At 41.6% G+C, this 14,243-nt stretch overlaps 1 protein-coding gene across 1 annotated transcript in view; it reads right to left on the bottom strand.

Moving 5' to 3' along the window:
* The window catches only part of TAPBP (TAP binding protein), a 67,549-nt gene that overhangs the window by 12,269 nt on the left and 41,037 nt on the right, over window positions 1-14,243 (bottom strand). Inside the window, exon 2 of the mRNA XM_053721893.1 lies at window positions 1,462-1,662. Within this exon, the coding sequence (XP_053577868.1) occupies window positions 1,462-1,662 (201 nt within the window). The remainder of the gene's footprint in view (window positions 1-1,461; window positions 1,663-14,243) is intronic.

Here is a 14,243-nt window from a genome sequence, read left to right on the forward strand (position 1 = left end):
CTAATCTCTTAATGTCTATTTAATCCACTGTTTAAAGGGACGGTAAATACCTTCAGATAGTAAATTTGCACCATCATTTCATTATTTATTTTGCCCATATTATCTGTTTATTGGAACAAAAAACTATTCAAATGGGCTGAGCTTGCAGGGAGAATTACCTAATTTTTCTAACCATTATATAAGCAAATGCCTCCTTGTCTTATCTCTCTCTGTATACACAAAACCCAATACTCACAGAGAGAGCAATTCAAAATGAAAATTTTAGTACCTCTCTCTTGCACCCCCTGGAATTGTGATTTTTTTCTGTTGCCTCTTCTTTGCTTCCGTATTGAAATGTTCAGGGCTCGATTTATCAAAGCCCTACGGCTGCAAATTCTCACAAGAACTTGCTCGCCGTAGATTCACAAGCAGCGGTCACTAGACCGCCGCTTCCCTAACCTCTTCGCCACCTCTAAGGTGGCGAAATTCAATCTCCACGGTCTAGTTCGACCGAGGAGATTGACAGCTCCTGCCCGCGCGGGATTGGCTGTGCGCGGGCAGGGAGCAGACATTCCAAGTGAGAGCAAAATTGCGCTTGTGTGTAATGGTGATTACCTACGGGTAAATTCGCCCCGCCACAGGCAAGCTGAGGCGTACAGGGGCGCATTTATGCGCCCCTGTCCGCCTCAGCTTTGATAAATCTAGCCCTCAGTATATGTGGTGGTTTCAACAGGCAAAAGCAGCTATTTTAAATGATAAAATTACAGGTAAAGGAGTGGTTTTTAAATAATTTAATATACACCAGCAGGGAAAATAGATTATTGGCAACACTTTAAAAGGGAAACAATTTTACAATACAATGTCCCTTTAAAGGGATATGAAACCCCAAATGTTCTTTTGAGATTCAGACAGAGCATTCTATTTTTAAAAACTTTCCAATTGACTTCTATTAGCAAATTTGCTTTGTTTCCATGGTTTTATGTATTCAAGAGATACATAGATCAGCATCTGGAGCACTACAGGAAATAGTGCTGCCATCTAGTGGTCTTACAAATGGATAACATTCTAGCAAAACTGCTGCCATAAATGGGCTGGCTCCTAAGCTTATGTCCCTGCTTTTCAACAAAATATACAAAGAGAACAAAGAAAAAAAAAATATAATAGGAGTAAATTAGAAAGTTGTTTAAAATTGCATGTTCAATCTGAATCATGAAAGAAAAAATGTAGGTTTCATATCCCTTTAAGAAAAAATATAGACACTCTAGAACTGAGACAGGCTTCACAAGCTTGACCCTGCCACCTATCTGTCACAAAATAATTGTGGCTAGGTGTCTACTCTAACAACTGCTGGGTGGATTATGACTATAGAAAAACCAACTGCAGCAAATAAGGTGTTAACGCATTATAAAATTCCCACATTTACCTAGATTGTTAAGTATTGCATCTCCCTTCTCTTACTTGTGTATGGTTACAACTACATACCAGTGACATAGTACACCAAGGTGCCTTCTTCTGGGATCACGGCTGGTGCAGGGGTCAAGCTGGAGGTGTCTGTGAGCACTAAGTGCACAGGAGTCTGCTGTATAGATTTTGGCTTGGTAGCAGTACCGGGAATCTCTTCCACATACCAGCAGGAAATGAAGCCATTGCCAGAGACCAGAGTGTTCATAAACAGGACAATCCCTGCAAGGGACGAAAATTCAACAATATACAAATAAAGAAAAAGGATAAAGAAAAATCCAAAATGGTTGCAACATCTATTGACCAATAGGAATGCAGGAGCTTTACTCATCTACCAGTCACCTTCTATCCCGGGGACAGCTATGTACAAACATGCACTTCCTGTCTATATTAGGGCTTGATGATATATCTTAAACATAGTATACGTTTGTGACTACAGACACATATGCTAAACAGGTGTTTTTTTTAAAGGGACAGTCTACACCATCATTTTTATTGTTTAAAAAGATAGATAATCCCTTTATTACCCATTTCCCAGTTTTGCATAACCAACACAGTTATATTATTAAGCTTTTTACCTCTGTAATTACCTTGTATCTAAGCTTCAACAGACTGCCCCCTTATTTCAGTTATTTTGACTATAGAGAATCACATGAACTAACCCCCTTGAGTAGGGAAAAAAATGTCAAATTCCATTCAGATAAGAGGCGGCCTTCAAGGGCTAAGAAATTAGCATATGACCAACCTAGGTTTAGCTTTCAACTAAGAATGCCAAGAGAACAAAGCAAAATTGATGATAAAAGTAAATTGGAAAGTTGTTTAAAATTACATCTCCTATCTGAATCATGAAAGTTTATTTTTCACTACACTGTCCCTTTAAATTTATGCTTTATGCTGATTTTCCTTGGCAGTGTTTAAAAGGACACTGTACTATAAACATTTGTTTCCCCTTAATATATATTACACATAACTTGTTATACATACTGTAGAGTATTAAATGTATGTGAAATTGTTGTTTCCTGTTTGTTTTTGTATTTAACAACATAATTTATGCTTACCAGATAAATTCCTTTTCTTCCTGGCAGGGAGAGTCCACGACTTCATTCCTTACTGTTGGGAAATACAACACCTGGCCACCAGGAGGAGGCAAAGACACCCCAGCCAAAGGGTTAAATATCCCTTCCACGTCCCCTATCCCCCAATCATTCTGCCGAGGGAACAAGGAAAAGTAGGAGAAACATCAGGGTATAAAAGGTGCCAGAAGAAATAATATAAAAACGGGGGCCGTCCATCAAAAAAATAAATTACGGGCAGGGTCGTGGACTCTCCCTGTCAGGAAGGAAAGGAATTTATCTGGTAAGCATAAATTATGTTTTTCTTCCATAAGGCAGGGAGAGTCCACAACTTAATTCCTTACTGTTGGTAAAACTATACCCAAGCTCCAAAGGACACTGAATGAATAATGGGAGGGAAAGGAAAAAGAGGGGAAAGAAAAAAAGAGGCAGACCCTATTCTGAGGGCACCACAGCCTGCAAAACCTTTCTCCCGAAAGCTGCTTCAGCTGAAGCAAACACATCAAACTTGTAAAATTTAGAAAAAGTATGTAAGGAGGACCAGGTAGCCGCCTTACAAATCTGATCCATTGAGGCTTCATTCTTAAAAGCCCAGGTAGAAGCTACTGCTCTAGTGGAATGAGCCGTAATCCTCTCATGAGGCTGTCATCCCGCTGTCTCATAAGCTGAGCGGATGACACTCCTCAACCAGAAGATAGAGAAGTCGTAGTAGCCTTCTGCCCCTTACGCTTCCCTGCATAGATGACAAACAAAGAGGAAGATTGTCAGATTTCCTTAGTAGCCTGAAGCTAGAACTTCAAGGCACGAATCACATCTAGATTGTGAAGCAAACGTTCCTTTGCTGAAGGATTAGGACACAAGGAAGGAACAACATTTTTTTGATTAACGTTACAATTCGACACCACCCTAGGAAGGAACCCTAGTTTAGTGCATAAAACTGCCTTATTAGCATGAAAAAACAGATAAGGGGGATCACATTGCAAAGCAGAAATCTCAGAAACTCTGCGCGCAGAAGCAATAGCCAACAAAAAAGACCCTTCCAAGTTAACAATTTAATGTCAACAGCATGCATAGGCTCAAACAGAGCCTGCTGCAAAACACTAAGAACAAGATTGAGGCTCCAAGGTGGAGCCCCAGATCTAAACACGGTCTGATCCTAACCAGAGCCTTATCAAAGGACTGCACATCCAGAAGCTCAGCCAATCTCTTGTGCAGTAACACAGACAGGGCTGATTTCTGTCCAGGGAACTAGCAGATAGGCCCTTCTCCATTCCATCCTGGAGAAAAGATAAATTTCTGGCAACCTTAACCTTATGCAATGAAAAGCCACGCTGTTCACAAAGTCCTCCACACTTTATGGTAGATACGATGACTAACTGGCTTACGAGCTTGAACCAGAGTGTAGATAACACTCTCATAAAACCTTCTTCTGGCTAAGACTAAGCATTCAATCTCCATGCAGTGAGCCTCAGAATCTAGATTTTGATGAAAGAAGGGACCCTGTATCAGCAGATCTCTGCGACAAGGTATCTTCCACTGAGGAGATGAGGACATCCCCACCAGATCCGCAAACCGCATCCTTCGCGGCCACGACGGAGCAATCAGAATTACAGATGCTCGCTCCTGCTTGATGCAAGACACCACACGAGGGAGAAGCGGTAATGGAGGAAAAACATATGAGTCTGAACCTCCATGATACTGATAGGGCATCTATCAATTCTGCCTGAGGATTCTTCGAACTCGACCTGTACCTGGGTAGCTATGTATTGAGGCGGGATGCCATGAGATCTATCTCCGACATCCCCCACTCGCTGCATATCTCTGCATACACTTCGGGGTGAAGAGACCATTCCCCTGGGTGAAAGGATTGCCCACTCTAGTATTTGAGATACTTCTCTCATCGCCAAGGAACTTCTCGTTCCCCCCTGATGGTTAATATAGGCAACCAAGGTTATATTGTCTGATTGGAATCTGATAAACTATGACGAACCCAGAAGGGGCTAAGCCTTCAAGGCATTGAAGATTGCCCACAGTTCCAAAATATTGAGTCCACAGAGCTTGCGCCTTCTTGGCACATGAAATGGCTCCCCAGCCGGAAAGGCTTGCATCCGTAGTCACAATCTCCCAGGACGGTCTCAAAGAGCACGTGCCTTGGTACAGAAGATCTGGACAGAGACACCAGGAGAGCGAGTCTCTCGACAGGCTGTCCAGCACATTCTGTTGAGACAGATCTGAATGGTCGCCTTCCCATTGTTTCAGCATGCATAGTTGTAAGGGTCTGAGGTGGAATCTGGCAAAAGGAATGATGTCCATGCAGGACACCATGAGTCTGATTACCTCCATACACTGAGCCACTGAGGGTCTCAAGGAGGCCAAGATATGCAGAAGTTAGCTTGCAACGTCTCTGATCTGGGATAAGTATTCTCACGGATATGGAGTCTATTATAGTTCCCAGAAAATTTACTCTTATACTTGGAGTAAGAGAACTCTTTTCCAAGTTTATATTTCATTTATGTGATCAAAGAAGATTGAGAAGGGACTTGGAGCGTTCTTCTGCTGGACGAAAAGATGGTGCCTGTACCAAGATATCATCCAGGTAAGGCGTTACTCCAATACCTTGAGTTCTGGCAACGGCTAGAAGAGCCCCAGAACCTTTGTAAATATCCTTGGAGCAGTAGCTAGGCCAAATGGAAGAGCTATGAACTGGAAGTGCTGGTCCAGAAAAGCAAACCTCAGGAACTGAAAATGTTCCCTGTGAATCGCGACGTGAAGGTATGCATCCTTCAGGTCTATTGTGGTCACAAACTGTCATTCCTGAACCAGAGGAAGGATTGACCGTATTGTCTCCATTTTGAAAGAGGGAACACTCAGAAACTTGTTTAGGCACTTTAGGTCCAGAATTGGACGAAACGTTCCCTCCTTTGGAACCAACAAAAAGGTTTGAATAAAACCCAAACCTCTTTCTGCTGTAGGTACTAGGACAATTACTTCTAGAGAGGAGAGATCCTGTACGCAACCTAAGAAGGCAGCCCTCTTTTCCGCTCTTGAAGACAGACTGGAGAGTATGAATCTGCCCCTGGCGGATGAGACTTGAATCCTTGAGATACAACCTCCAGGACCCAAGGGTTCTTTACATCCTGGAAGCAAGCGTTTGAAAAAAGAGACAGTCTGCCCCCTACTCGATCTGATCCTGGATCGGGGGCAACCCCTTCATGCCAATTTGTTCTCAGCGGGCTTCTTAGTATGTTTGGACTTATTCCAGTAGTGAGCCGGCTTCCAAGTACTCTTGGGCTGCTCCAACTTGGAAGAGGACTGCTGTCGTTGTGACTTGTCAGCATGAAAGGAACCAAAATTAGACAGTTGCCGTCTGCATAGTCACGTCACAGATGAAGGAGTTCGCAATTCTCAGTGCTTTAATTCTCTCCTGAATATCCTCAAGGGGAGTCTCCACCTCAATGTACTCTGACATAGTGTTTCAATAGTAGGTAGCTGTTCCAGCAAACATGGCTAAGTTAAAACATCTTCCTCAGAAAAGTTTCCATTTTCTTATGCATAGGCTCTCTAAAAGAAGAACTATCCTCCAGAGAGATAGTAGTATGCTTAGCCAGCATAGAGATAGCGCCATCCACCTTAGGGATGGAGCCCACAATTCTAATTGATAGTCAGGGACCGGGAATAATTTTTTTAAAGTAGACGAGAGGGAAAAATAAGTTCCTACTGTTTCCCATTCGTTACTAATAATGTTCGCCATTTTAACTGGCACAGGAAAAGTCAGAGGAACCTTCCTATCTTCATAAACCCCGTCTAATTCAGGGATCTTGGGCTCCTCAGGGAGTGTGGCCTCTGGAACCTCTAGTGTAGACACAACCTCCTTTAATAAAAAAACGCAGATGCTCAATTTTAAATCTACAGGAGGGTTCCTCCGCAGAAGGAGGTTTAAAAACTGAAGTCTCCGACTCAGAAAGTTCACCCTCTGAAGCTACAGAGGTTAACTCATCCTCGGATAGCTGGGATATAGTAGCTAAATCCAACAAATATTTAGATGACTCTATGCCAGGAAAACTATGTTTAACCTTTCTCTTGCATTTGTTAGAACGAGGTAAGGCACTCAAGGCCGCAGACACCGCCGATTGTAACTGCGCGGGAAAGTCGCTGGAAAAAGGCCCCCTCCAGATGGGGGATTAGTTGACTGTGGGGAAATGCATGTGAAGCGGGTAATGTAGAAAGGGTAGTAATTTCTCGGGACCCAGATTCTTGAGAAGTAGACGGCTCAGAAGGGCTAATAGCGCTATGAGTATTAGCAGGCTTTCTCCCTACTTAGACTTTAGAACAGTGTTTAGGCAAATGGAACAAAATTGAGAAGACGGGCAAACCACAGCCTCCTCACAATATAAACAGGAATTAATAATCAGTACAGAAGTAGCAGAACCTTTTAATGTAGTATCAGAGTCCTCCATAGCTTTGTATATACCCACAGAAGAACAAGCAAAAATAGACGCTTTTATTTAAAAAAACGTCACCTTAATACTCCCAATGGCTGGGGCACTCACCACCTCCTAGACCCAGACAGCTTACAGTGAAAACGCTCTCCTCAGGAGTGATGTCTGCAGCAGGATCTTAGGAAATGAAAGAGACCACACCCAGTCACGTGGTACGTAAGACAGAACTTCCCCTGCTAGGAAAAAGGGCGCTAAGCTATTATGAGCTGCGCAACATTTAAAAAACGAAAGTGAAACCTGTTTGTTCCAAGCCCAAAAAAACACACAGTCTATGAATCCAAAAAAACTCACATTAAGCAGATATAAATCCCCAAGCCTGAAGGAGATATTAACCCTTGATCCTATCGAGGTATAAAGGAGCCACACTGTGACCCTGTATAGCACTTTAAAGTGTATAAATAAAAAACGGTCTTACCCTCCAGGATCCATGCAGTGGAACAGGCACAGCCTCTCAAGTGTGACAGTCTTGCAGCAGCGCTTCTGACATGGACTTAAGTGTGTAACAGCAAGCAGTGAAATTCAACACTGGTTACTCAGGAGCTGTTAGCGACAGTGTGGATGGGTTCTCAGAAAAACTTTCCCTGCATCTCCAGACTCTAACTTTCATCAATACTCTCACTGAGAGGTTGACATGATTACTTAAAAACTCCAGTCCTATCTCGAAGGGCAGATACCCTTTTTCAGGACTATCCAAATCTTCTGACACTTCTCTGCCGCCTCCTATAGTGACGAAAGGCAAATAATGACTGGGGGATAGGGGAAGTGGGAGGGATATTTAAGCCTTCGGGTGGGGTGTCTGTGCCTCCTCCTGACGGCCAGGTGTTGTATTTCCCAACAGTAAAGAATGAAGTTGTGGATTCTCCCTGCCTTATGGAAGGAAATAGTTGTTTTTGCGCATTAAACCAATTACCTGTTGTTCTCAAGGGCATTCTAATTTAAATGGGTAAAGCAAATGTTATCCATGTCTAAACGCACAGCCTAATAGGTATTGAAATTCTAATTTTGGCTGGGGGAGTCAATGAGCAAAACCAGCTATTTCAGTGGATTTTTTTTTATCTTAATACCATGGTACCATTTGAATTAAATGCTGACTTTGAATTATGCCATTTTTTAATCTGATATATAAACCCCATAATATGAGGAAATATTCTTTGTGTTTTCACTATGTATTTACCACTCAGATCAAATGCTGACTTTGAACTATACCATTCTTTAATCTGATATGCAAATCCCATAATGTGAGGAAATATTCCTTACGTTTTCGCTATGCTATGGTAATTATAGATAGATATAATTTGGTTTTCATACATATATCATGGTTTATATATACGTGTATATTCCTTTAAATAAAATGCCAGATTCTTGGTCCGTGATACCTGAATGTGTAACAACAGAATAGCTACGCACTGCTTTTATGAATATCATCTTAAAAACATTACCATCTTAAATGGAGTAATTGAATCGTGAAGGAGGAATAAAAGGATACCTAGAACCGCTAAGAGTCACTCTTGAAAAAGCCACAGGGGCGTGGCGAAACGTACGTCGAGATTACGCATCTGGTAATGCGTCACAGGGAAGGGTGTTGTACTGCAAGGACTTTGGCTGTTATACGGATACATTGTATCAATCCTTTGCCATCCTACTTGATAACAAAGTGTAACTTGTATAGTGCAACATTTTTGCACTGTAACCCCGAGTGACTATTTTTTTGCCAGATTGCATTTGTTTTATAATTTTATACTTTTAATAAATATTTTGAGTGGAAGTGGTTCCGGACTTCTTTTGCCTAGGCTTAACCTCATAAAAGTCAGGTCTGCATTTAAAGTGGAGCTTGGAAACAGCTCCCATAAAGTGTGAGTAACATTTCAAGCATTGACCATTTAAATTGTGTTGTAACAATATGACACTATTGCTTTATCCCTTTTTTTTCTTGGAGATTCAGGAGTTTGAGAGGAAAAAAACACACAGAGATACAGCTAATCCTGACAGCTTTGTACTCAGGACTGCCTTTACACCTGAGCTGATGATAGCTCAGGCATATGTGAGTAGTCACTTGAACACACAATTGTATATAAATACTGTCTAAACAATATTTCACTATTTTGTGTTTTTCTCTTTTCTCTATTTGAGGAACTGAGGACCTTCAATCCGATATCCTTTTTATCACATTTATTCACATTATTATTTTTGTTTGTGATTTGAGTTATTTATTTTTATTACTAACAGGTAAAATGGACCATTGGGAACACATTAAAGGGGAGTACAGTTTCACTTTCATGTAGTTATTAAGTGTGTCCTTGTCAGTATACTCAAAACAAACAGGATTGCTTTAGAGTCCATCCTGGAGTCATTTGATGATCAGCAAACAACTTTAGAAGTCATTTGCACATCATCAGACATCATCAGGCTGTAAAGTCATCAGCTCAGGTAAATAATTATCAGTGATAATTTCAGAATGATTAGCAGATGACCTTACTGATACCTTCACAAGCATGAACAGCCAGTGAATGACTGTAGAGTTATCTCAGTTAAATATTTTGGCCTGTGGGCATACTTCAGGATGGCTCCTGATGACTAGTCTGGAGTTATCGATTACTTCCAGGAAGATCATCCTTTTTGACTAGGGTAATGATCATGTTGTATTGTACCTGTTTGGTAAAGTTTGTTTGCTTTGTTTTAGAGTAATTTATAGAACCTTTTGAGCTTCTGGGGGAACAGTAACCTGTGTGATCACCATCCAGAGTTACAATACAAGAGGTTGATTTTGCCTCTGTGTTTTCTGCAATTGCTTTGACACACTACCACCCCATATTTTGTAGGATAATAATGGTTTCAGAGCTTGGTCCACTGTACCGAAAAAGAACCTATTAAAAGTCATGGGTTGCTGAGGACGTCTAGCCACACCCAAATTGCCCTCACTCTCTTCCAGCTCTGCTTAACTCCCCACCCAGACCCGTCTAATCCCTGCAACTCCACCACCAATAGGATGTGACTCCTCCCTTATCTCACGGAATAGCCTACCAGTCTTCCCATCCTGGATAGTCTCCAGCAAATTTAAAATATGCTTTTGTAGCTTAAACTGAAGGACCAGCTATGTTTTTTTAGGAGACAAAGTTCTTTGTATAGATATGAGAAGAATAATCTAAAGAATTAGAAACAGGTGTAAAAATATTGGCGCTACCACTCCCTGGCTCTCAATAGATCATTTTAAAAAGTTATTAGACATGTAATACTAATGAAAATTTAGATTTACAAGTTCTAAAAAGATCAGAAAACCTGTTCCTACAGCAGAAAACTCCCAGCATTCAGTGCTTATACTGCAGGGAAAATAGGCAGAGACATGCAAATAATACAATCTATCTTGCTGTCCCTTTCACTTATATGAAGGTTATGTTATTCAATAATGTTTTATGTGTATTCAGGATTAGAGCCATTTTTCTAATAAGCAACATTAGCAACTGTCTTCGGTCACCTCTGAGGCTCAACCAGACCTCCTACTGTAACTGTCCCTATTTGAGATGGACAGTCCCTAAATCTGAGCTCTGTATTGCTGTCCCGTGGAGATAACCATATGTCTTCTTTTTGAAGATTTTCCATTAGCCTCATCCACAGACCACCAGACACGCCCACCAACTGCTAAGACACACCCACTTTTGATTAAAGACCCTGCCCCTCCTGAAGTGGCCTCCAGCCAATCAGCTGGCGATTATGATCCAAGCCTGTGTGTGTCTTTATTTAGTGCGTCACTGGGAGCAACAATTAGCAAAGGATGGTTTGCTCCCTATATTTATCTGAGAACTTTGGCTATTACATCAATAATTTGTTTAGTCCTTAATGCTTTTCTTTTCAAAGCAATGATGTAAGGCAATAGTCGCAAACAAACTCATGTATTTTATACTTATTATGTTATATCAATACATTTTTGCAATTTCATAGTGTCCAACACAAGAAAACATTTCCAGGGATATTTTGCAGCAGAGCAATCAAGTAGTTAGGGTAAAGGAGTATTGACCACGCCCACCAACAGCTTTTCAACACTGCCCACTCCACTAAAAAACGCCTAATGTAAATTGCCTGTGTTCTGTCAAAATTTGCTCCCTATGACGAACCCTACCGTCACTGGGGCTTCTGAAGGGGGCGGTTGGCTAGCCTCCTGCCCACTGACTATGGCCCGGGTAATTATCCAGGGATTTTACCCTATTTGCCAGGTCAGGGCACGGAGGGGAGCCGGGACAGGAAAACCCTCTTCCTGGCCGGGGGTGACTACTGAAGAGATACGGCTAAGGCGCATCCCAGGTAACCGGCCTCTTGGAACCATTTCCGGATGTTTTACTCCCTATGCCGGATACCTGGGAAAGGTGCAGCTTTCCACCACAGTCGGCCAGTTTGTAATGGCAATGGGATTCTCAGGAAGAAGCTCATCCCACCTGTAGCCAGGCTTGTGGAACTGGTTTCGGTAACCTCCTGAACTGCCCGGCTGGCTTATCCCCTTATCAGGGAAACATGTCCCGAGACTCTAACACGTAAGTAAGCCTACATGCCCAGAGACAGGCTGAGTGTTATCTGTCTGCCCTATTGTGTACTGTCATTGTTTCCTGAGTGAGTTAATTATTGTGTATTCCCATTGTTCCCTTAAAGGGACACTGAACCCAAATTTTTTCTTTCGTGAGTCAGATAGAGCATGCAATTTTAAGCAACTTTCTAATTTACTCCTATTATCAATTTTTCTTCGTTCTCTTGCTATCTTTATGTGAAAAAGAAGGCATCTAAGCTTTTTTTTTTGGTTCAGTTCTAGATAGCACTTTTTTATTGGTGGATGAATTTATCCACCAATCAGCAAGAACAACCCAGGTTGTTCACCAAAAAACATAATTTATGCTTACCTGATAAATTTATTTTTCTTGTGGTGTATCCAGTCCACGGATCATCCATTACTTGTGGGATATTCTCATTCCCAACAGGAAGTTGCAAGAGGACACCCACAGCAGAGCTGTCTATATAGCTCCTCCCCTCACTACCATATCCAGTCATTCGACCGAAAACAAGCAGAGAAAGGGGAAACCATAGGGTGCAGTGGTGACTGTAGTTTAAAATTAAAAAATACCTGCCTTAAAATGACAGGGCGGGCCGTGGACTGGATACACCACAAGAGAAATAAATTTATCAGGTAAGCATAAATTATGTTTTCTCTTGTAAGGTGTATCCAGTCCACGGATCATCCATTACTTGTGGGATACCAATACCAAAGCTAAAGTACACGGATGAAGGGAGGGACAAGGCAGGTACTTAAACGGAAGGTACCACTGCCTGAAAAACCTTTCTCCCAAAAAATAGCCTCCGAAGAAGCAAAAATATCAAATTCGTAGAATTTTGAAAAAGTATGAAGCGAAGACCAAGTCGCCGCCTTGCAAATCTGTTCAACAGAAGCCTCATTCTTAAAGGCCCATGTGGAAGCCACAGCTCTAGTAGAATGAGCTGTAATCCTTTCAGGAGGCTGCTGGCCAGCAGTCTCATAAGCTAAGCGTATTACACTCCTTAGCCAAATTAGATACCACCTTAGGTAAAAACCCAGGTTTGGTATGCAGAACTACCTTATCCGCATGGAAGATCAGATAAGGAGAATCACATTGTAAGGCAGATAACTCGGAAACTCTACGAGCCGAGGAAATAGCTACCAAAAAAAAAGAACTTTCCAAGATAAAAGTTTGATATCTATGGAATGAAGAACTTTAAGAACCAAATTTAAGCTCCAATGTGGAGCAACAGGTTTAAACACAGGCTTGATTCTAACTAAAGCCTGACAAAATGCCTGAACGTCTGGGACATCCGCCAGACACTTGTGCAAAAGAATAGATAGCGCAGAAATCTGTCCCTTTAAGGAACTAGCTGACAATCCTTTCTCCAACCCTTCTTGGAGAAAAGATAATATCCTGGGAATCCTGACCTTACTCCATGAGTAGGCCTTGAATTCACACCAATAAAATATTTACGCCATATTTTATGATAGATTTTCCTGGTGACAGGCTTTCGTGCCTGAATTAAAGTATCAATGACTGACTCGGAGAAACCACGCTTTGATAAAATCAAGCGTTCAATCTCCATGCAGTCAGCCTCAGAGAAATTAGATTTGGATGGTTGAAAGGACCTTGAAGTAGAAGGTCCTGTCTCAGCGGCAGAGTCCATGGTGGAAAGGAAGACATGTCCACCAGATCTGCATACCAAGTCCTGAGTGGCCACGCAGGTGCTATCAAGATCACTGATGCTCTCTCCTGCTTGATCTTGGCAATCAGACAAGGGAGCACAGGAAATGGTGGAAACACATAAGCCAGGTTGAAGGACCAAGGCGCTGCTAGAGCATCTATCAGCGTTGCCTTGGGGTCCCTGGACAAGGAAGCTTGATGTCTCAGTCTGTAATAGTTAATGCGCAAAAAAGTGCTAAACTAGGCCCCACCCACTCATAGTAACACAGTGGAAAGCCTCAGGAAACTGTTTCTAGGCAAATTTAAGCCAGCCATGTGGAAAAAAACTAGGCCCCAATAAAGTTTTATCACCAAAGTATATATAAAAACGTTTAAACATGCCAGCAAACGTTTTATATTGTAAATATAAAAGAGTATTACCTCAGAAAGTAAGCATGATACCAGTCGTTATTAAATCACTGTATTCAGGCTTACCTTACATAAATTTGGTATCAGCAGCATTTTCTAGCCTTCACATCTTCTAGAAAAATATTAACTGCACATACCTCATAGCAGGATAACCTGCACGCCATTCCCCCGCTGAAGTTATCTCTCTCTTCAGTCATGTGTGAGAACAGCAATGGATCTTAGTTACAACCTGCTAAGATCATAGAAAACACAGGCAGATTCTTCTTTTTTTCTGCCTGGAACAAAATAGCACAACTCCGGTACTATTTAAAAATAATAAACTCTTGATTGAAGCAAAATAACAGCTACATTTCACCACTTATCTCTTACTACCTCCATGCTTGTTGAGAGTTGCAAGAGAATGACTGGATATGGTAGTGAGGGGAGGAGCTATATAGACAGCTCTGCTGTGGGTGTCCTCTTGCAACTTCCTGTTGGGAATGAGAATATCCCACAAGTAATGGATGATCCGTGGACTGGATACACCTTACAAGAGAAATGGGCCGACATCTAAACTTACATTCTTGCATTTCAAATAAAGATACCAAGAGAATGAAGGGAATTTGATAATAGGAGTAAATTAA

Source organism: Bombina bombina, chromosome 7 (assembly GCF_027579735.1).
Source record: "Bombina bombina isolate aBomBom1 chromosome 7, aBomBom1.pri, whole genome shotgun sequence".
Lineage (NCBI taxonomy): Eukaryota > Metazoa > Chordata > Amphibia > Anura > Bombinatoridae > Bombina > Bombina bombina.